This window comes from Ornithodoros turicata, chromosome 5 (genome assembly GCF_037126465.1).
Source record: "Ornithodoros turicata isolate Travis chromosome 5, ASM3712646v1, whole genome shotgun sequence".
Taxonomy (NCBI): domain Eukaryota; kingdom Metazoa; phylum Arthropoda; class Arachnida; order Ixodida; family Argasidae; genus Ornithodoros; species Ornithodoros turicata.
This window is the reverse complement of record NC_088205.1, coordinates 34614097-34634419: the sequence shown is the minus strand read 5'-3', so window position 1 is coordinate 34634419 and position 20323 is coordinate 34614097. Positions and strand designations below refer to the sequence as shown.

The following is a 20323-nucleotide window of genomic DNA, read 5'->3' as shown; positions in this document are numbered from 1 at the left end:
TGATTAACAAGCTGTGGAATGCTTCTAATCTGAACCTAAAGGTGCTGGAGGTCTTTGGGTATGTGCTTCGCCTCAGTGATAGCAGTAAGCTTTGTCTTCGGATGAGAATCTACAATATGAGGAGCCTTGATGACCTTGCTCTCAGCCAGGGTGTCGGAGCGAACCGAAAACCGGAACCGAAAAAAAACGCTATTTTGGTGCAAACCGGAATGGAATCGAAACCGTATACGTTTTTTTCGCTCAGGAGGGAAACCGAAAAAAAATATATTTAACGGTTTTCGGTCCAAGAAAAAAACTTTGCCGGTTTGGACTCCGGATAGGCGAATGAAACAGACGTCATGTGCTCTGAAGTCATGTCATGGATACTATACGAGGGTTACAGTTACGGTAGAATGTATGTCGGTATACTATGACCCTTAGGCTCCCTTTGTAATGGTTTATCATTCGCGCACGCACACAGACTTAGAGGTACATGTGACTCTCTAGCAATGAGGTGTAGTGCTAGTTTTAATATGATCCCCCCAAACTCTCCTCAACTAAACAGCGACCCAAGGGGGCTGCATAACGGCTTCTTTATTGGTAATGTCGCGCAACGCGTCCCTTGTTTGAGAGCAGCTAAGTTGAATACATTTACGTATACGCGAGGGCAAGCCCGTGCGAAGTGGCAACTCTTTTGTGGACAGGACACGAAGAAAATAACACTAAGCCGTCGAGCTCGTTTGTGAGTGAAGGTGTACCTCGATTTGCATCATACTCGTGTGGTGGCGATTGCTGGCTAGACAGTAGCAACAGATATTCGGATGGGACGCGATCGCTCCAACCCAGCAAGAAAGTACTTTATGTATGACATCACGACAAACAAGTCCGTTTGTAGCATGCACTTCAAGAAAGGAGAAAGCCCATTTGAACAGACAGTAACCTACAGGAACCAGGAGCTACCAATTTCACAGCTGTCTATTAATATTAAATACTATGTATGCGGAATAAACGGGTTTACATTTTGTAACATTGATTTTTTTTTGTGGGGATGAATATTCCCAGCACAAGCGGAACCGGTTCAAAAACTGGTATGAACCATTATTTTTTTGCTCCGGAGCAGAACCGGTACCGGTTCGTTTATGATGTAACCGGAACGAAAAACGTTTCGGTTCGACCCCCTGCTCTCAGCATAGCTTCAAGCATTCCTTTGCTGTCCTTAAATGTCTTACCAGGAGGAGCCATGTTCGCTTTTTGTCATCGAGGGGGATGAAGGCACCGTGAGTATGGTCCCTGGTGACCATGATGAATGTTCGAAACATGGTTATTGAAGCTATGCCACATTGAGACGATGCGTACAAGGTGCCCTTCACTGTGTGTGACGCGGTGGTACAGGTGGTTGGTCACTGGCGTCACCCACAGTTAAATAGCCTCGCAGTTTTTCTCTTTGCTGGCTGCTAGCATCCTTTTCCGAATACCTGTTATGGTAAAGAGAAGCTGTGTTACATCAGCTGGCTTTGTATATACTAGTACGACAGGCCATAAAGAAATGCTGAATTATGTTGCAGCAGCTTCCAGGCATTGTGTGTGAAAAGCTACTCGGTAAAAAAATGCAACAGGAGCAGAGTAAGTGATTATGGCAATCATTACTGGGTATCCCACGTTCATTCATTCACTTTGGTCCAGACGTAACTCTACTAAATATGCAAGAAATAAAGAAGGCATTCAGCAGCCTTGAGGAAGATTAACAAAAATAAAATTTATTACGTTCAATGACTGGTAGGAATTATGGTACGAGGAAGTTAAGTGCAAGTTTACACGGGATCAGGGGCGGATTTAAGGGGGGGCGACCGCCCCCCCCCCCATACGGCTGTGTTCCCTATGTAAAAACCCTATCTCCTGGATAATGCTGTGCCGCAAAGCACGAAATTTCCTTAAGACCGCCCCCCCCCCCCCCCCCCCCCCCCCCATGACAGACTCTTAAATCCACCCCTGCACGAGATAGTAGTCAACGTTTCGACGACGGAGTCGCCTTCAACAGGACACACAGACTAATGTATGTAGACTTCCTTTTCTTATTACTTATCTTACGCATAGTGTTGTACAGTAAACCCTCGTTATATTGAAGTCGACATAACCGCAAAAAATTCCATATAAGCAGTATTTAGATAAGAGTGGAGACTGTTCAAAAACAGTTAATTCAGACCCAGGAAAACGTGAAAACGCCATGTCATCACGACAATATTTTATTGACGTACCTTCCATTGTCTTGCAGGGAATTTGCGGTCCAGAAGCCACACGTAGTCTTGGAAGATGGCTGCTGTCATCCAAGCATGCTTGTTGCCTCTATAGACGCAGTCCTTGGGCAGGGCTGCACCATGAAAGCAGTGCGGCTTTTCTGCCTTGTCCAGTATCAGTAACGGCAGTTTTTCGTCCCCGGTAGCATTGGCTCCGAAGAGGACCGTAAAGCATTCCTTGCTTTGCTTGACGCCTGACGAAGAGCCGTCCGCAGTTGTGTATGTCCCCTTGGGAAGGAGTTTACAAAACAATGCAGCCTCGTCAAGATTGTAGATGTCCCTCTCCGGGTACACTCCCAGAAGTTCTGCAAGCCGGTTTTGTCGCCACGTATCCACGGTATCCTGGTTCATGGCACCACTTTCACCGCTGGCAGGAGTGCTTCGTACAGCATGCCACTTTTTGAAGCAGTCGAGCCAATCATTGCTACATTTGAAGCTCGGCATGCCAAATTGCAACGCTAGCGTCTCAGGCTTTGCGGTGAGCGTGGGTCCATGCACACGGAGGTTCGCAGCCCTGCCGTTCTTCTCAAGTAGTGCAGCTTACACCTCAGGATACTTCGAACCTTGGTCACGCTTTCTCTTGCTTGAGAAAGTCTTCTTGAAACCATCAAAGACGTCCTGCTTGTTCTTCATGATTGTCGACAGCGTTGCCGCTGGGATGTTGAACTCCTTGGCGATGACATATTTGGGCTTCTCACCTTTTTCCACAGAGCGGATGAGCGCTACCTTTTGTTCGAGGGCTAGACACTTCTGCGGAGCCATCCTACGCAAAAGGCCAACACTTCGCAAATGAACCACACGAGCCAAACAAAACAAAACCATCCACGGGGGAGCTACCCATGTGTTAAGGACACATGATCAGACCCTCTCTCTCTCTCTCCTCTCTCCCATATCAACGAACCGTACTCGTGCGTCCTACCTTCCCACTCCTCGCTGTACAGAAGGAAAGGAGGTTGCAAGAGTGATTGTGTTTAGTGAAAATAAAGATAAAGAAGAAAAATGCGGCTTTCGGGAATGTTCTGAGTGGCGACCAGCAACCTATCGTCGGGCGCACGCTTCGTAATATGCGGAGTTGGCTCTCCTCACACTTTGAATAATCCAGTTGTAAATACATGGGGATTTCACCGTACTTCGAATAACGCAATAATTCGAACAAAGCGACTTCAATATAACGAGGGTTTACTGTATCATGAATATATTTAAAGCCCCAGGTTTTCCGCGATTCCGTGAAATTTCACGGAATCCGGAATCCATAGCGGAATCCTTCATTTGGCATGGAATTTCACGGAATCCATTATTTTGCTCGAAATTTCGCGACGTTTTGCGCGGAAATCCGATGTGGTCGAAGGACGCGATTGGCGCGCTGCGGACAGTTACTACGACATGCAGCGTCGCAGGAGAAGATTTGCACACTCACACGAAATAACGTCAGATAAAAGCACGTGCTGCACACGCTCCCAACTGCTCCAAGGTACACGGACCCTTCGACATTTTTTCTCGCGTATTTTGTGCCATCGGATAACTTGCGCATCGCATATTTTTTTAGTTTCACACTAAAAATGACAAGAAAGCAAAAAAATCGCGTAATATGCACACCCGCGTTTTCGTGCGCGGATATCTGGCACGCGCGTCTTAGCGACCGTGGCGGTTACCCTTCGCAACATCATCAGTGCTACCGAAGTTATATTGCGGTGATTTCGTTTGATTTGCGCGCACTTTCGAGTGATGGTCCGCGTACGCAATAGACGATACTATCACTCGAACTACGAAACTTGGAAAGAAACGCTGGACAAACCTTACAGCCCAACATGACAAAGTTTGCGAACATATGCGTCGGTTGCCAAGTGCGGACTAGTGGCGTCTTCCAGCAGTGTCTCGACGTATTTCACCAGTATACGAGCGGTAGTGGGCTGCCGTTTTGCCTCCCGACCGTCGGCAGTTGCGCAGTATTTGAGTGCTTCTTTTGCGCTCACGCAATGCAGTGATAACGTGAGTATCGGCCCTACCGAGAGCCTATGTGACCCATACACTAAAATTTTGAAAGTTTGCGTCATTTGAATATCTTAACGAACGTTCCCGCGCAATTTGCGCACCCCTAAATTTTTCAATTTTTTAGGGAGAAAAAGTGCGCAAATTATGCGAGTAAACACGATAATTGGGTTTTGGAACGCAATTAGGGTGTTTGCTCCGAATTTAGCATCTATTTCGATCAAGTGTTTGTCAATTCCTATAAACTTTGCAGATGCTGAAATATCTTTCAGCAGGTATAAAATGATTGCAGCTGACAAAATGCGTTTTGTACCCACATTATCCAAGAAAAATAGTGTTTTCTGCTTCAAGCAGTCATTGACTCCTTGCCGCGAAAAATCACGGAACTTACAAGTCAGTGCCGCGGAATTTTGAATTTGCTGCAGCAGAAACCCAGGGTCCTTAAATATATTTCCCTCTAATGAGAGTTCTGTACCACTAAATACTAGAAAATGTGAAGAGGGTCAGGTATTGTGGCAGCTATTTTCACCTACTTCGACATTCATCAGCTCCAACAGCCTCAGTGTCAAGACGGGACTAGACCCACTGAACAGGATCGAAGCAGACAGAAGCAAATTTCCTGCTGGTTTATTGCCGATGTAAGGCTTACTTTCCCCCAAATCATGGCCATCGGGACAAGAGCACTGCACACGAGAAAGGAACTTTGCATTGCATATCTGCAGGCAAACAGTACAGGTCTGGAAAAGTTTCCTCAACTGGCTCTCAAAGACAATATATTTGTTATCATCGTGTGGAGAGGATTTGTAGTCGGTGCTCCTGATAATAGAATAAGGAGAGGTCTGAGGACATGTCCAGGCACATCTGCCCCATACGAACCTGATTGTGCTGTCAAGGGTTGGCAAGTACAAGGTGTCATCTGGATATGTCTCCTCCAGATATGTCCATAGCAGTCACGAAGCTGTCGTGCACTGGTGTAGAACAACGAATCGGCAATATTCACCTTGCATGCTGCTTTTTGTTTGATGAGTCCGTTGTGAGGTCTGTCTGTATTCTGCTGCTCCGCATTGTTCTTGCATGAAGATTGGCTTGACAGCCTGAATCGAAAAAAATGTGTCATTATCTCAAAATCAAGCAAAGTCAATAGCATACCCTTCACATGCTGCCTCAGTTTAGCAGTCTGCACACCAACGGTTCTTTTCGCGGGCTCCCATGTTTGTGTTGCAGCAGGCTTATGTGGTGCTTGATGACCCTACAGTGCACGACTTGCTTTAATCAAAAGTAGCATCTGCATAGACAGTCATTCTAGTCCTTCCTTCTCACAAAACACATATCTTTTGCTTATGCCAGAAATGTACTATTTTTCTGAAAAGTGCAATTTGGTACAAAGATTGTGCACATGTGAGTTCACTAAATTTAGAACAATCCCTCTTAAGTCGCTACCACGTCATCAGCAGATGGATACATTCTTTTGTGATGAAGTGTGACATCACGCTGGAAACTAAACCTCCATATATGGTACAGGCATATTTTTGCAGGTGCAGGCAGTTATACGCCTCGTGAACAGACTAAAGGTGGCGCTTTGTGCGGCCACGTAGCGGTGGGAAAGCGAACTTTTTGAGCGAGTCGTCCGATATCAAAACCAGTCAAAAGTGCATGTGGTGGGCTTTGTGAAAATTGAAAATGTGTGAATCGGTTGTGTAATTTTGCAGATTTCAATCGCTTTAAACTCCGAACGACTACTTTCTGTCCACAGTGGCCAATGAGGCATAAGACTATATGCAGAAGCAGGCATGTCAGCGTTAATACAATTCTTTTAGCTTTTCTTTGTGCGCGCAGCACTAGCGTATGTTTTCTTTTATTCTTTTTACAGCAACCTTGCAAAAGCTGCACCTACAGCAAACGGATGCAGAAGTCTCGTTAGCTGAGTCGGACAAAGCGACAAGGTCCAAACTAGTTGGAAGTTTGTGTCTGAATTGAGAACGAACATCACTCAACACACACGAACGATATACGGTCTCAATACGGCTATCAATTAGGATCATTGTCATAAAAGAAGACAGACAGAATCCACGGAGTAGCTTATTTTGTGACACGTACGCTTGACGGCCGACAGCAATCTTCTTCTCTTGTCCACTTCGTGGACCTTGAACGGTGTAGAACGGTGTAGAACCTTGTATACGGTGGGGCATTCTCAGGTCCCGAAAAAAATGGTCCCTGGCTGCGTGAGTGGAAATAACTGTCCCGCGGGGTTCCGTGTGGCCAGAAATACAACAGTCGTTCTGGAGAGCCCATGAAACCGATCCTAGCCGACCAAGTGCTAGGCTTTTTTAATTAGCATTGATGTTAATGAACAATAATAGCTGCACACCATTCAATGAGGAACATAAAAGCAATTACATTCGCTTACCGGTTGTATTGAGCACATTGCATCTGTTCCTCTCTCTCTCTTTTATTCGGCGGAGTAAAGCGGTTTCTTGCAGGTATGTCGGAAAAATGCTAAATGCATTCTTTTATAGCAGCACACATTACAGAGGAGTAAGCAAAAAGGCACATCACCTTCTGTATTCGTACCAAGCTCCGACCTCACGCTCGCTGTACGTGGGGGTCGTTGGATGTAGCTCCCAATTCAACCTGGATGCTAGTGTTTTCCTATTGTTGGTCACACAGGTTTTACAGTTGTTCTGTCATACTTTCTATGTTGATGACCTGTATCTTCAGCGGAAGCAGAGTTGTAAAGGCAATGAAGTTGTAAGTACTGCACAAGTGTACTTTGACATATTAAATATCCTGAACGAAACAATGAATGGGAGGGCGGCAGCTTTTATTGCCCGTAAACATCGACACGGAAAAGATGCAGGGAACAACTGTAAAACACGTGGCTCCTTTTTTTTCTTCTTCTTCTTCTTCTTTTTTACACCAAGCTCAAACTTAAACTCGTGTCTGACCAACAGTAGAAAAATACTAGCACCCAGCGAACGATATCGCTAGCGAACTAGTGCAGTGGATGATGTCTCTCTTATGTTACTCATTGAATGGTGTGCAGATTTTATTATCTATGTCTCCTTTTTCAAGAAATAGAGAGAGCAAATTGTAACACTCGGTCGGCCATGACGTGTTTCATCAGTTATCAGCAACCACGTCCCTGTACTTTTGGGTGTGCAGGGGCTTGCGGGACCATTTTTCTGCTCGCACAACCAGGGATCATTTTCTTCTACATCCGGCATTCTCATATGTATTTGTGCACCCAACGACGCAACAGTTTGTGCGGTACGGCATTACTTTTAGCTGCTATTAATTCAGGCACAGCGTGACCGAAGCAAGGTGACGATTGAAAGCGTACGAAGAACCGAGCAGACTCACACAACTAGTTCCTATGGTTACCGCCAGGACTTTCCGTGGCGCGGCGGACACTTTGCACGAAGCGTATAGTGAGCATATATGTATTCCTTACCTGTGGAACGGCAGCAGCTTTTTCTGTGGAGCACAAGTTTTGAACAGGGGTGTCTGCCTGTATGATGAAATGTGATTGCATAATGTCTCTAAAGTCGTACCACAAAGCAGCACAGGCTTAATTACCATCACACTACTTCCAATATTTGAGTATTCTGCAGTTGCTGATACACGTTCAACCTGCAATTGCCACACATTAATTAGGATGTGGGCCTTCATAACTAGGCAGACCAACTGCGTGCAAAGTAGCACATACATTTACTCCAGACTCTCTCTCCACTGTTAGGTTATCATCAGTAGATGAAGTGCTCGGAATACATAACTCAACCTGTAAAGTTCTTCATGTACAGTACGGGAATCGAGTATATGTATGCAAAACTTACAATCTCTACGGGCTCCGCAGTGCCAGGCTGAATACACACGACGTGCTGAGAGGTCTGTTCTCGCTAGAAATAGAACTCGCTGCAGTGAACTGGTCTTTTATGGCATTTGGTAGAATTCCTACCGTCTTTATAGCTCCGTCCTCGTCAGCAGTTCGCGTGATGGAGCGTAATCGCTGACGCTTGCTTTGTTGGCTAGCGCATGGTAAGTTTTGCGAGGGCGTAGCACCGCGCTTCAGATACAATCGAAAGCAGAGGCCGGCGGATTTCACGACGCTCGGCGGTGATTGATAATCGCTCTCGTTGAAGTGCAGACTACATATTCGAAGGCATACATCAGGCTTGGTGTCCTGACGCCGAATTAAAGCGAGCCACTTGCTTCTTTCTGGCTCATTCGGCGGAACCTTGTGCATACGACAGTCAGGCGTTACTTTGCCTTTCTCATTCACGCAACCCCGAATTCCGCACTGCATCACTGGTGAGCTGTTCGGCTACACAACTTTAGCGACTTTAGCTGATGTGGGTACACCAAGGTATATTTAAACAGGTAGCGCAACTCCCATAGGCCCCTGTGTCTTCAGAATGACGCCATGATTGAGACGGTCAGCGCCATCCATCCGTTGCGCGGACTACTACAATTGTAAATAAATGACGTCAGAGATGACGTCACTAGTATGAATAATAGGTCCATTCTTTTCGGCATGAAAAGTTCTGCACTAGTTCTACACCTGCACTTCAGTGCATGCGGAGCGCAACTCGGGTACTGCACTTGTTGCACTGGTGCGTCTAGAAAAGAATGCAAAAGTTTCGGTGCGTGACGTCATGTCGTCTGCGAAAGAAAAGTAAATTTTTGCGGCGGTAGCTTGCAGTTCGGTAATTTTAGAGGAATTGCGCCAAATGACAGCCTTTCTGGCCTTTGCACTGGAGTTTCTGGATCCCGAGTCTGAAGATGAGACAGAAAACAGCGTAGCGGCAGCAGCTGCCGAGCTCATAACGCGTCGTGAGCGTACAAGAGTTCCGCTCTACTATGAGAATGTCGTTCCGCGATACATGATTTTTGAGTACAAGCGCATGTTTCGCTTGTCACCAAACCTTGTGAAGCGAGTGGCCTTTATGTATCAAGAATCGGAATTTCACCCGCAGCCACACGGAGGCCGGCCATGCATACCCGCCGAAAAGGCAATCTTGATCACGCTGTCATACCTGGCTTTCGACGACCCCATCGCGAAAATTGCCGACAAGTTCGACGTCACTGAATCGACCGGTCACAAGACCGTAACACGCGTGTTAAAATTTCTGCAGCGCATTAGCAGCGATGTTATTGCATGGCCAAGTGGGGAGAGGCGATCGTCCATAGAAAAAGGCTTTCTTACGAAGGTGAAAGGTGCCGGCATACCAGACGTAATAGGGTGCGTGGACGGTTCCCACATCGAAATAAACAGGCCGCGTGAGTCACGAGACTCGTATTTTAATCGTAAGAAATATCATTCAATCGTCCTACAAGGGATCTGTGACCACCAAATGAAATTTCTGGACGTGTTCGTTGGATTTCCTGGGTCCGCCCATGACGCTCGCATCCTAAGAAGCAGCTTTTTTTTTTTTCGGACGCCGAAAAGAAGTGTGCAGGTACAGAATCTAATTTAATGCCTCCAGCAATAATATAAATACACTGTCAATAGTTTTTAGGTGGCTATATACTAGGTGATTCCGCCTACCCTCTTCTGCCGTGGCTGTTGACCCCGTACAGAGACATTGGACAGGGTTTATCTGCATGGAAGAGGAAGTACAACCTCGTACACTCGCAGCAGCGCGTTACGATAGAACACGCATTTGGGGTGCTCAAGCAGCGGTTCCAACGTCTCTACTATGTGGACACAGACAGCATCCATCAAGCGTGTCTCATAGTGCTTGGGCCATGTGTGCTGCACAATATGTGCGCAGAGCAAGACGACATAGATGACATCCATGAGCTGCCCGATGTTGAGTGGGTGACCACAGAAGAAGAAGAGCAGATTGATGAATCTGGCAATCGACATGTGGAAGAAACACGTAGGGACATTGCACTGGGCCTGTAGCAGTCCTCGAAGTAAATGTTGCTGTCACTTTTAGGGTACAGGTCGCGTCGGCATGCTTCGTGCCGGGCCATTTCATTACATACATGATAAAAAAAAATAAACAGAAAAGCAACCAGAATGTTGTATTGTCAGCTGGGGTACATATACATATTATAGTTGTGAGACAGAACAGTCACGGCTGCTGTCCATGTGCGCACAGCCTTGTGTCGTGGCCACATGTGCATGTGGGAGACTCCCGCATCGCTCGTATATCGGCTAAGAAAATTTTAAAGAGTTCGACTCTTTGTTCATGGTGAGCTTCCCGTAGATCGTTGCAGCGACGCAGCTCTGCCGTCATCTCTCGTATGGCCACTGCTGCAGATTCCTTCCGCGCAACTCTCCTCCGCTGCTGCGTCTTGTGTAAGCCTTCTGAAACATCGGGTACCGGCGTTTCTTCGTCATTAACAAGGTGGTCATCTTCACTGGAAGGAATTGTATATGTAGGCGATGTAAGAAAAGTTGTTGAGTCACTGGGTACTTACACGTTATTAACCACTGATTTTCCTTGGCCCAGAAGTACCACTGGAGTAATGTGGTGCTGCTTTTCCAACACGTCGTGAAGAGCTCTAAAACGGATTGAATGTCATAATGGAAAACACATGTTGGCGTTTACATAGTTTATGCGCACGTTTTATACGTGAGCTTGCATGGTCGTTACTTACTCTTCGTATTCAAAAGTAACTCGGCAACTACCAGAAGAGTTATTCCTTTTCTTTGTATTCTTGTAAGCCCTTTCCAGGGACTTCCATCTGTTTTGGACCTGGACTGCAGTTAACTCCTCTGCGAATTCCTGGTTCAGTTTGTTGGCCAGATCGGTCCAAAGAGCTTTCTTGGTTTTGTGTGCAGACTTCTTTCCGACGCGTGTAATCTCCTCTTTGTAAGAATTTATTAAGAAAAGCGTCTTGCGAGTGGTCCACAGCCTTTCGGGTTCCCTCCTCGCTGGTTCTGGGCACGGCAGGGATGCAGGTTGCTGCGAGGCTCCATGATTTATAACTGATGGCGATGACGACGGTGACAGTAGAGTTGAACGCGGTGTGTGTTCTGAAAGTATCCCTGCAGGCGGCATATAGATGTGCTCTCCATCTGTTAAATGAAACAAATGGGCACGCGACAGATGTCATAAATGGTTTGAAAATAATCCGACACCATGACATAGCACGATGTTGGACTATGCCATTATACTAACCCCTACATAAATGACTGAACAGATAAATTGAGCTTCTTGGGGTTTGCCGCTGTACCCGAAGACATCAACACTCCTGCGCTTCACTTGCATCTTTTGTATTCCGGCAAGGCAGCAAATCTTTGTCAACTTTTGCACGACCTTCCCTAGGCGCACGAGTACATGCTTATGCATCATTCTTAATCTTACCATATAATATATTCTCTAACAACAACAAACAAAAAAAGAGAGATATAAAGGCATACTCCCGTCCTTCCCTGGGTAGTTTGCAGCATGCGCCGTATCGTCGACGGACCGTAGTTCAACGATAGCCGCGTATTTCCTTTGCAATACGACTAGCATTTTTCGTCATGCAATACGTGCACACCTACTTGATGTTACGTAGAGGTATTCTCCGTCGTTCATAAGGTGCTGTCCGTCTTCCGACAGCACTGGCCAGGCTGTCACCGACGTTGTCGTCTGCTACTCTCATTTTTGCACATTGATTGCACCACCGAGTTCGTCAGTGCAGGAAAATTGTGAACTCGTGCAGTTTGAGTGCAGCACTGTTAGCGAAAAGAATAGGGAAGTGCAGGTGCAGGGCAAGTGCGCAACGAAAAGAATGCGAAAGTGCGGCACTGCCAGAACCAGTGCAGACGGTGCAGGTGAAAAGAATGGACCTACTAAGTGCATAATTAGCCATGCACCTTTACATTGACCCACTTCGCTTGCTCTGTATTCCCGTTTCCGCGCCCAGTCAATAATACCAATACCAGCCGAGAACACAGAAAAATAAAGCATATCGACGAGAACACAGAAAAATAAAGCATATCAGGTTTAATGAATCATATCAATTCCAAATACAGGTCCCGACAAAAGTTTACGGAACACGCGAGCGGTGTATTTTCTCCTCGTTACGACACCCTAGCGGCAAGCGGAAGCTGGCGAAATCAGGCCAGTTCACTGGACCGTGGACGGGTGGACGCCTTAGAGTCACTGTACCCGGGGGAAGAGTATCGCATTCGCTTTCCCCGTGCCGCCGCCTTGCTCATTCGCCGAGGCGCGTCACGTGGTGCGTTTTCCTCTTCTTTGCTTCCAACCTCCCGCCGGGTCTACGGGGAACGCAATAGCTGGGACGCATGTGCGCGTATGTTCGTGTGCCGCTCTTGGTTTTTTGTACGTGAAATGGATCTCAGAGAGCTGAGGAACTACGAACAACCATGTCTGGATGTTGTGCTGCAACGGGACAGAGTCAGGCAAAGCATTTTTCTGCATTCCGACGGGCAAAAGTGACGAGACGCGTAGATCGGCACAGAACCTGCCGGAAGAACTTCGCGCCTACGAATAACATACCTTTGAGCGAGGTAGATTTCGTGGCGTGTTTATTTTTCATTGCAGAACCTTTGCACACAGTATTGAATAACAGTTCAACTGTGCGAAGAACAGCCGGGCGTATCAAAGTAGTGCTTGTTGGATCTTCCCATTACGTTCCTTGTCCTGCTGTGCTAACAAAACGCCACTATCACGACCACTTCACACGCGACGACTTCGAGGACAAGGAGATTCGAAAGAAGTTGAAGTGGACGGCAGTCCCAAGCAGTTTTGCATACAGGACACCTACGAGGCTGAGGAAGGCTCCTATCCCCCGTCCTTCGCACGCAGAGTCCTCCGAGGAGTCACCAAAAGACTTGCACACTGAAGTTGATGACAACATAGTGTAAGATCAAGGGGCAGTGGAGGATGGTAATGCGTCGAAATATATGTAGATATGCACTATGAGAATTTTTGAAACTTATGAAAACTATTCCTAAATATTGAGCTGTAATTGTGAGAGAATCAACTTTGCAGAGGAAGACAACACCGTCACAAATTTCTGTGACCAGAGCATCGGGGAATATGCACAGGAAAAACCTGCAGACAAGTCATGTGATGGTCCCCTCGACGAGAGGCTGAGACGGAATGTAGTGACTTGGAGCTCACGGTCTACTCCTCATGGAAGATCAACTGCTTGAGTTGGAGCGGGGGATTGGAAGAACAACCCACAGCACTTTACATGCGCGTGAAAAAACGTTGTCATTCACATAGCCATTGAACGTGTGAAATAGAAATTTATTTGCGAAGAGATGAGAATAAAACTGGTGGAGATTATTTATGTCAACCTGAAGCTGCACACACGAGCACTATAGTTTTATGTCCACAAAACAAGTGAACTAAAAGAAAAAAAACTCATCTATAGAGCGCAAACGAGACTCGACGATGCCTTTCAGAGGCGAACACGCGCCAACATAATTCGTCTGTTAGCTACAGAATACAACAAACTATACTGTAGTGATGCTCGTGCCCTGTTTCATTAAGTATTAGCCGAGTCCCACCACAGGAAGTGACAAAATTTTTGGTGCACAGCCGCGAAACCAACGCGATGTAACACTGATTACAGCTATCCTAGCACGCGATCCGCGGCGGCTTGGAAGCAATATGGCTGCCGGAGCAGACGACGCGGAGCGGTTGCGGTACTCTTCCCCCGGTACAGTGACTCTAGGACGCACAGCGGTAGTTTCGGTATGATTACTCTTGTATGTGCCCATGTGCACCCAGAGTGAGTTGGATTTCACTGTTGTGCTCGCCAACAACACGTGATTCAACGATTGTTGAGACAGGGAGCTCGCCGCTATCATCGTGATAACAAGGATGATAGTGGCAACACTTTATGGTGTACTGCTTTTATTGGAAAGCCATGATATGTAGACAAGAGAAAGAAAGGTATCTGGTAAACAGTTGCTTTATTATGGACGACACGTGACGAGCTGATAAACAATTGACGCTGACATTGATAATTGATTGATTGATAAACAACTGGCGTGAGTCATGAGTTGTTGACGAGCACAACAGTTAAACCCAACTCGCTTCGCGGGCACATACAGTAATCATACCGAAACTACCGCTGTGTGTCGCTAAGAGCGCAGTCGTCCACCTATGGTAGCAGGAAGGAGTCCTTCTAGCTACCATAGTCCACCCATGGAGGTAAGAAACTAAGGAGATGCCCTAAGCGCCTCTCCCAATGCAAGCGAACGTCACTGATCTCTATCTATAAAGGGTGGATGGCGCATGGGAGAGGGGCTCGCGGGGGAGAGGCGTGCATTCTGGACAAAAATTGTTCCATAAAGAACGGTCCGGGAAAGGATATACTCGCATGGCAGAAAGAGATCGTTCTGTAGAATCACAGCCGTTGTTTTAGCCGTGTATCGGTTTCGTATGATTTATATCAAGCACCGCCGCAGAAAGTGTCTTTTAGTGAACGACTGCGGTGCCTTTGCCTCGCAAATATGGACACACCGAAGCAGCCCAAATACGTTGTGAGCGTGATTTAATTGCTTCACGCAATTAGAACACGCTCGTTAGGACAGTTAATCAGGTAGTGATGTAAGCTTAATAAGTTAAGTTACTTAAAAGTGGTAACACCTCCTTGAGACACAAGATTTACCTCTTTTTGAAGTACAGCCCTTCTATGTTTGTTTGTTTCTTCCTTCATTTGTTCTGATTATTTGCAGGCGCGGTTGTGCCAAACTGAATGTCCTTCTCGAGTACTCACATGCTTTTGCTGAATACAACTGCAGCGTGAGCAAAGCTGCTTAGGAACGGGGGCCTGCTATCCAGTGCTGACTTTGTCATGCTTGGTATGTGGAGCACGTTCGAAAAAATGCAGCTGCACATCTGAAACTCCAATGAGTATCATCGTCATCTAAAAGAGAGCGTCGTAGCACCGTTGTGAGACCAGACACGCTTTCTGAATATCTTCTATGGCACCTTCCGCAGTTTGCACAATTTTGTTCAGCATCGAAGTCTCTCATAGGAACCACTTTGCATTAACTGTGATTCCCATCTTACATTTTGATGTGCAAGGGCCTTCTTGCACTACACACGTATGGTCTGCAACAGGATAATTGCAGCAGGACAATTTGGAGCTTGAAACAGTTGTGATTTTGTCATTTTGGCCCTCGTGTACCCCGTCTGTGAAACGTAAACAAAAAAAAAAATCTAACACGATATGCTTTTGTAAAGAAGGTCGCTGACGGTGAGTAAAGAGAATATACAAGTTCAAGTTTATTCAACATTTTATATCATACATTATATTATTCAACATTTTATATCAAGTTTATTCAAGTTATTTCTTGCACTTATGCGTTTCAGGATACAATGAACGTGCAGGGAGGTCACAAAAGACTACATTTATTGTTTTATGACCTTGCTACAATGACAATATATATTTTAGGAATGACAATGGACAGGTACTCTCTCTAAATTTGTAGCACTCAATTTTAGGTTAGAATGAGCAATGAATAGCAACTTCCCTCCTGGTATTTTCTTATATATGACGAATTTTTAATTTAATGTGATCAAATATGTGTTAATATAATAATATATATAAGAATATAATATGTGATAAATGAATGTGATCAACAGTAGATGTAAACAACACCAGTAGCCAGAGAAGCTCAAGAAATAATTTTCTTATAGCATATATGTGCATGCCTATTAACTGAAACAATTATCACGGTTCTCACGGTTCTAATTTCTGAGAGTGTACTGTAGAGACGGCTTAGATCTACAACAGTTAATACAAGGTATTATACACTGTGAATACATTTAAAAATCCCATGTGACACACTTTCTGGAGGTGCTGTGGTAATCAAAGTTTGTGGGCATTACGCAGGTTCTGCACCCATTTCTTGAGTATGTCGAGGCAGCTGTGAAGTAACCTGCATTGATGATGATTATTCCAATTTTTATGGTGCATCGACAACAAAGGAAATAATACATCAGAACATTGGTTTGGGTGCAACCAGTTAAAAATGAATATGTTGTTTAATAAATGCATTGGACAAATGTTAAAACATCAGTTTAAAACATGGTTTACAATCCCTGTATCTTCTAAAAATTAAAAAGATGAAAAACTATTCTAAAAAGAATATGGGGAACTCTTCTAAAAAGAAATATAATCTCTAATTATTATATTGCTGGGTGAAGGAGCCTAAAGTGTAAGGTGTGTTTCTGATGTGAACATGTAAGAAAATATGTAAAACTGAGAGAGGCTAACCACAGTGCGTGCACTGAGGTTGTTCCTTCCTGTAAAGTAGAAACCAGTGGATGAGGAACGTGATACTTACCTGTACACCCAGCCGTATCACACTACACAGATTATTCACTGGGTAGCCCTCATGACGAAACCTGTATTGAGAGACCACTTTTGCCTTAAAAACTGCTTCAAATAGCACGACACGCTACAAATTATTACTATCGTAACAAGCTGACGATACAGCTCAGACAAAGGCGTTATACAAGTCGCGCCACACCACCGTTACGTAGGATTCTTTGTCACAAATCAAACCAAGGCACAAAACAATACCAATACATGAAAAAAGGTGACAATCGTGGTCTCATTATGACGTAATACCGAACTTGTGCGCGAAGGTAATTCAAAGAAATGAATGTGGCACTTGCTTCCGCAGAGAACACCGTGTACTATGCTAGCAATGCATGCAAAAAAGCGCTCGAGTGCTCGCACATATATTGATGACAACACTACCTGTGTAGTGTAACGTGTTCTTTCAAGCATATTATGCACTCAAACTGTATTTGCCGCCGGGTAAAATGCAAGTGTGGTCGATTGAACGTCGGAAGAGCGATCAAGCAATCTGCATCCTGTGCTCGTTTTGGGCAAAAAAAAAAACACTTCATAATGGTCAACTAAATATACAGAATGAACGCCTATTTATTCCTCGATAAAGAGTGACTCACCTGTATAAATTTAGGCCCTGTAACCTTGCCAGTACGGTTGGTACGACCGTAATTGCAAGAAGTTGCATTGATCGCTGCGGCGACTGTTGATGGCGGCCGGTTTCTTCACGCTCGCGCTCCCTATCCGCGATCCAGCCTTTTACAATCGAGATCAGTGGCGAGCGTGCTGTGACTACTGTGACCACTGATCTCTATGTATAAAGGCTGGATCGCGCATGGGAGAGGGGCTCGTGGGGGAGAGGCGTGCATTTGGGCCGCCATGTTGAGAGGCCCTAAAACGCAGTGTGTGCCCATAGAAAACAATGGGAGGTAAGGGAGATTGTGAGTATTTATTGCGCTGCAGGCGTTGATCGTTGTTTGTCATCACACAATTTTGTAAGGTGCCAGTATACTGATGTATCTTAACAGTGTTTCACAGGTGTCCTGTCGTTCGATTCTTAATTACGTTATGTTTTGCATTCCGAAACCAGACCGTCACGGCGCTGGGGATTGCACTACAGTACGTTTCCCAGCCAATATTTCAATAAGAAACGATGTGAGGTTAACAACAACCATGTATGTAATATCCCGTGCTGCGTTCTGGACAAAAATTGTTCCATAAAGAACGGTCCGGGATGATATATACTCGCATGGCAGAAAGAGATCGTACTGTAGAATCACAGCCGCTGTCTTAGTCGTGTATGGGTTTAGTATGATTTATATCAAGCATCGCCGCAGAAACAGTCTTTTAGTGAACGACAGCGGTGCTTTGCCTCGCAAATATGGACACACCGAAGCAGCCCTAAATACTTCACGCAATTAGATCACGCTCGTTAGGACAGTTAATCAGGTAGTGATGTAAGCTTAATCAATTAAGTTACTTAGAAAGTGGTAACACCTCCTTGAGACACAGGACTTATCTCTTTTTGAAGTACAGCCCTTCTATGTTTGTTTGCTTCTTCCTTTATTTGTTCTGATTATTTGCAGGCGCGGTTGTGCCAAACTGAATGTCCTTCTCCAGCATTCACATGCTTTTGTTGAATACAACTGCAGCGTGAGAAAAGCTGCTTGGGGACGGGGTCCTGCTATCCAGTGCTGACTTTGTCATGCTTGTTATGTGGAGCATGTTCCAAACAATGCAGCTCCACGTATGGTCTTCAAATTGCAACAGGACTATTTGGAGGTTGAAACAGTTGTGATTTTGTCATTTTGGCCCTCGTGTATCCAGTCTGTGAAACGCAAACAAAAAAGTCTAACACAACATGCTTTTGTAATGAAGATCACTGATGATGAGTAAAGAAAATATACGAGTTCAAGTTTATTCAATATTTTATATCATTCATTATATTATTCAACATTTTATGTCAAGTTTATACAACATCAAGTTCATTCAAGTTCAAGATTTATTTCTTGCACTTATGCGTTTCAGGATACAATGAACGTGCAGGGAGGTCGCAAAAGGCTACATTTATTGTTTTGTGACCTTGCTACAATGGCAATATATATTTTAGGAATGACAATGGTCAGGTACGCTCTCTAAATTTGTAGTACTCAATTTTAGATTGGAATGAGCAATGAATAGCAACTTCCCCACTGATATTTTCTCATATATGGTAAATTTTAAATTTAATGTGATCGAATATGTGATAAAATAATCATAATATATAAGAATATAATATGTGATAAATAAATGTGATCAACAGTAGATCTAAACAACATGAGTAGCCAGAGAAGTGCATTCTCAATAACTAATTGTCTTCTTATAGCGTATATGTGCATGCCTATTAACTGACACAATTATCACAGTTCCCTGACAAGTTTTAATTTCTGAGAGTGTACTGTAGAAGCTGCTTAAATCTACAACAGTTTATACAAGGTATTATATACTGTGAATGCCTTTAAAAATCCCATGTGACACATATCCCTTTACTTTCTGGAGGTGCTGTGGTAGTCAAAGTTTGCGGGCATTACGCAGGTTCTGCACCCATTTCTTGAGTATGTCGAGGCAGCTGTGAAGTAACCTGCATTGATGATGATTATTCCAATTTTTATGGTGCATCGACAACAAAGGAAATAATACATCAGAACATTGGTTTGGGTGCAACCAGTTAAAAATGAATATGTTGTTTAATAAATGCATTGGACAAATGTTAAAACATCAGTTTAAAACATGGTTTACAATCCCTGTATCTTCTAAAAATTAAAAAGATGAAAAACTATTCTAAAAAGAATATGGGGAACTCTTCTAAAAAGAAATATAATCTCTAATTATTATATTGCTGGGTGAAGGAGCCTAAAGTGTAAGGTGTGTTTCTGATGTGAACATGTAAGAAAATATGTAAAACTGAGAGAGGCTAACCACAGTGCGTGCACTGAGGTTGTTCCTTCCTGTAAAGTAGAAACCAGTGGATGAGGAACGTGATACTTACCTGTACACCCAGCCGTATCACACTACACAGATTATTCACTGGGTAGCCCTCATGACGAAACCTGTATTGAGAGACCACTTTTGCCTTAAAAACTGCTTCAAATAGCACGACACGCTACAAATTATTACTATCGTAACAAGCTGACGATACAGCTCAGACAAAGGCGTTATACAAGTCGCGCCACACCACCGTTACGTAGGATTCTTTGTCACAAATCAAACCAAGGCACAAAACAATACCAATACATGAAAAAAGGTGACAATCGTGGTCTCATTATGACGTAATACCGAACTTGTGCGCGAAGGTAATTCAAAGAAATGAATGTGGCACTTGCTTCCGCAGAGAACACCGTGTACTATGCTAGCAATGCATGCAAAAAAGCGCTCGAGTGCTCGCACATATATTGATGACAACACTACCTGTGTAGTGTAACGTGTTCTTTCAAGCATATTATGCACTCAAACTGTATTTGCCGCCGGGTAAAATGCAAGTGTGGTCGATTGAACGTCGGAAGAGCGATCAAGCAATCTGCATCCTGTGCTCGTTTTGGGCAAAAAAAAAACACTTCATAATGGTCAACTAAATATACAGAATGAACGCCTATTTATTCCTCGATAAAGAGTGACTCACCTGTATAAATTTAGGCCCTGTAACCTTGCCAGTACGGTTGGTACGACCGTAATTGCAAGAAGTTGCATTGATCGCTGCGGCGACTGTTGATGGCGGCCGGTTTCTTCACGCTCGCGCTCCC

The 20323-nt window shown here is 44.7% G+C and overlaps 4 protein-coding genes across 11 annotated transcripts in view; 1 reads left to right on the top strand and 3 right to left on the bottom strand.

Moving 5' to 3' along the window:
- The window catches only part of LOC135394341 (uncharacterized), a 79282-nt gene extending 70596 nt beyond the window's left edge, over nt 1-8686 (bottom strand). For 5 of the 8 annotated variants that reach the window (XM_064625037.1, XM_064625036.1, XM_064625033.1 and 2 more), the window contains exons 1-10: nt 8218-8686; nt 8096-8158; nt 7969-8040; nt 7839-7892; nt 7714-7770; nt 5412-5511; nt 5263-5356; nt 4796-4945; nt 2235-3036; nt 1209-1454 (exon numbers count right to left, since the gene is read on the bottom strand). In XM_064625037.1, coding sequence (XP_064481107.1) covers nt 4828-4945; nt 5263-5356; nt 5412-5511; nt 7714-7770; nt 7839-7892; nt 7969-8040; nt 8096-8158; nt 8218-8565 — 906 coding nt within the window. In that variant the 5' untranslated portion in view covers nt 8566-8686 and the 3' untranslated portion in view covers nt 1209-1454; nt 2235-3036; nt 4796-4827. Of the gene's footprint in view, nt 1-1208; nt 1455-2234; nt 3037-4795; nt 5079-5138; nt 5357-5411; nt 5512-7713; nt 7771-7838; nt 7893-7968; nt 8041-8095; nt 8159-8217 lie in introns of all 8 variants that reach the window. The other 3 variants (XM_064625039.1, XM_064625038.1, XM_064625041.1) reach the window with 3 other exon arrangements.
- LOC135395702 (tigger transposable element-derived protein 4-like) lies at nt 1434-3035 on the bottom strand. Its single transcript, XM_064626797.1, has 3 exons — nt 2818-3035; nt 2235-2697; nt 1434-1454 (listed from the first exon to the last, which is right to left on the bottom strand). Exons 1-3 carry the CDS (start codon nt 3033-3035, stop codon nt 1434-1436), a joined length of 702 nt encoding a protein of 233 aa, XP_064482867.1.
- Nucleotides 8687-8989: 303 nt separating the features above from the next.
- LOC135395701 (uncharacterized) lies at nt 8990-10285 on the top strand. Its single transcript, XM_064626796.1, has 2 exons — nt 8990-9718; nt 9772-10285. Exons 1-2 carry the CDS (start codon nt 8990-8992, stop codon nt 10165-10167), a joined length of 1125 nt encoding a protein of 374 aa, XP_064482866.1. The 3' UTR covers nt 10168-10285.
- Nucleotides 9790-11432, bottom strand: LOC135395501 (uncharacterized). The gene is made up of 4 exons (XM_064626676.1): nt 11393-11432; nt 10869-11289; nt 10689-10772; nt 9790-10628 (listed from the first exon to the last, which is right to left on the bottom strand). Exons 2-4 carry the CDS (start codon nt 11270-11272, stop codon nt 10340-10342), a joined length of 777 nt encoding a protein of 258 aa, XP_064482746.1. The 5' UTR covers nt 11273-11289; nt 11393-11432; the 3' UTR covers nt 9790-10339.
- Between the last annotated feature and the right edge of the window lie 8891 nt (nt 11433-20323).

Excerpts from the sequence above, each read along its gene's own strand:
- LOC135395501 (XM_064626676.1), bottom strand. The coding sequence starts at position 11,272 with ATGCCGCCTGCAGGGATACTTTCAGAACACACACCGCGTTCAACTCTA. Across the intron at positions 10,773-10,868 it reads GTTACTTTTGAATACGAAGA|AGCTCTTCACGACGTGTTGG; the intron begins GTAAGTAACGAC and ends AATCCGTTTTAG. Across the intron at positions 10,629-10,688 it reads AAATCAGTGGTTAATAACGT|TGAAGATGACCACCTTGTTA; the intron begins GTAAGTACCCAG and ends AATTCCTTCCAG.
- LOC135395702 (XM_064626797.1), bottom strand. The coding sequence starts at position 3,035 with ATGGCTCCGCAGAAGTGTCTAGCCCTCGAACAAAAGGTAGCGCTCATC. Across the intron at positions 2,698-2,817 it reads GGTTCGAAGTATCCTGAGGT|CAATGATTGGCTCGACTGCT; the intron begins GTAAGCTGCACT and ends CTTCAAATGTAG. Across the intron at positions 1,455-2,234 it reads TCCCTGCAAGACAATGGAAG|GTATTCGGAAAAGGATGCTA; the intron begins GTACGTCAATAA and ends TTACCATAACAG.
- LOC135395701 (XM_064626796.1), top strand. The coding sequence starts at position 8,990 with ATGACAGCCTTTCTGGCCTTTGCACTGGAGTTTCTGGATCCCGAGTCT. Across the intron at positions 9,719-9,771 it reads CGCCGAAAAGAAGTGTGCAG|TTTTTAGGTGGCTATATACT; the intron begins GTACAGAATCTA and ends CACTGTCAATAG.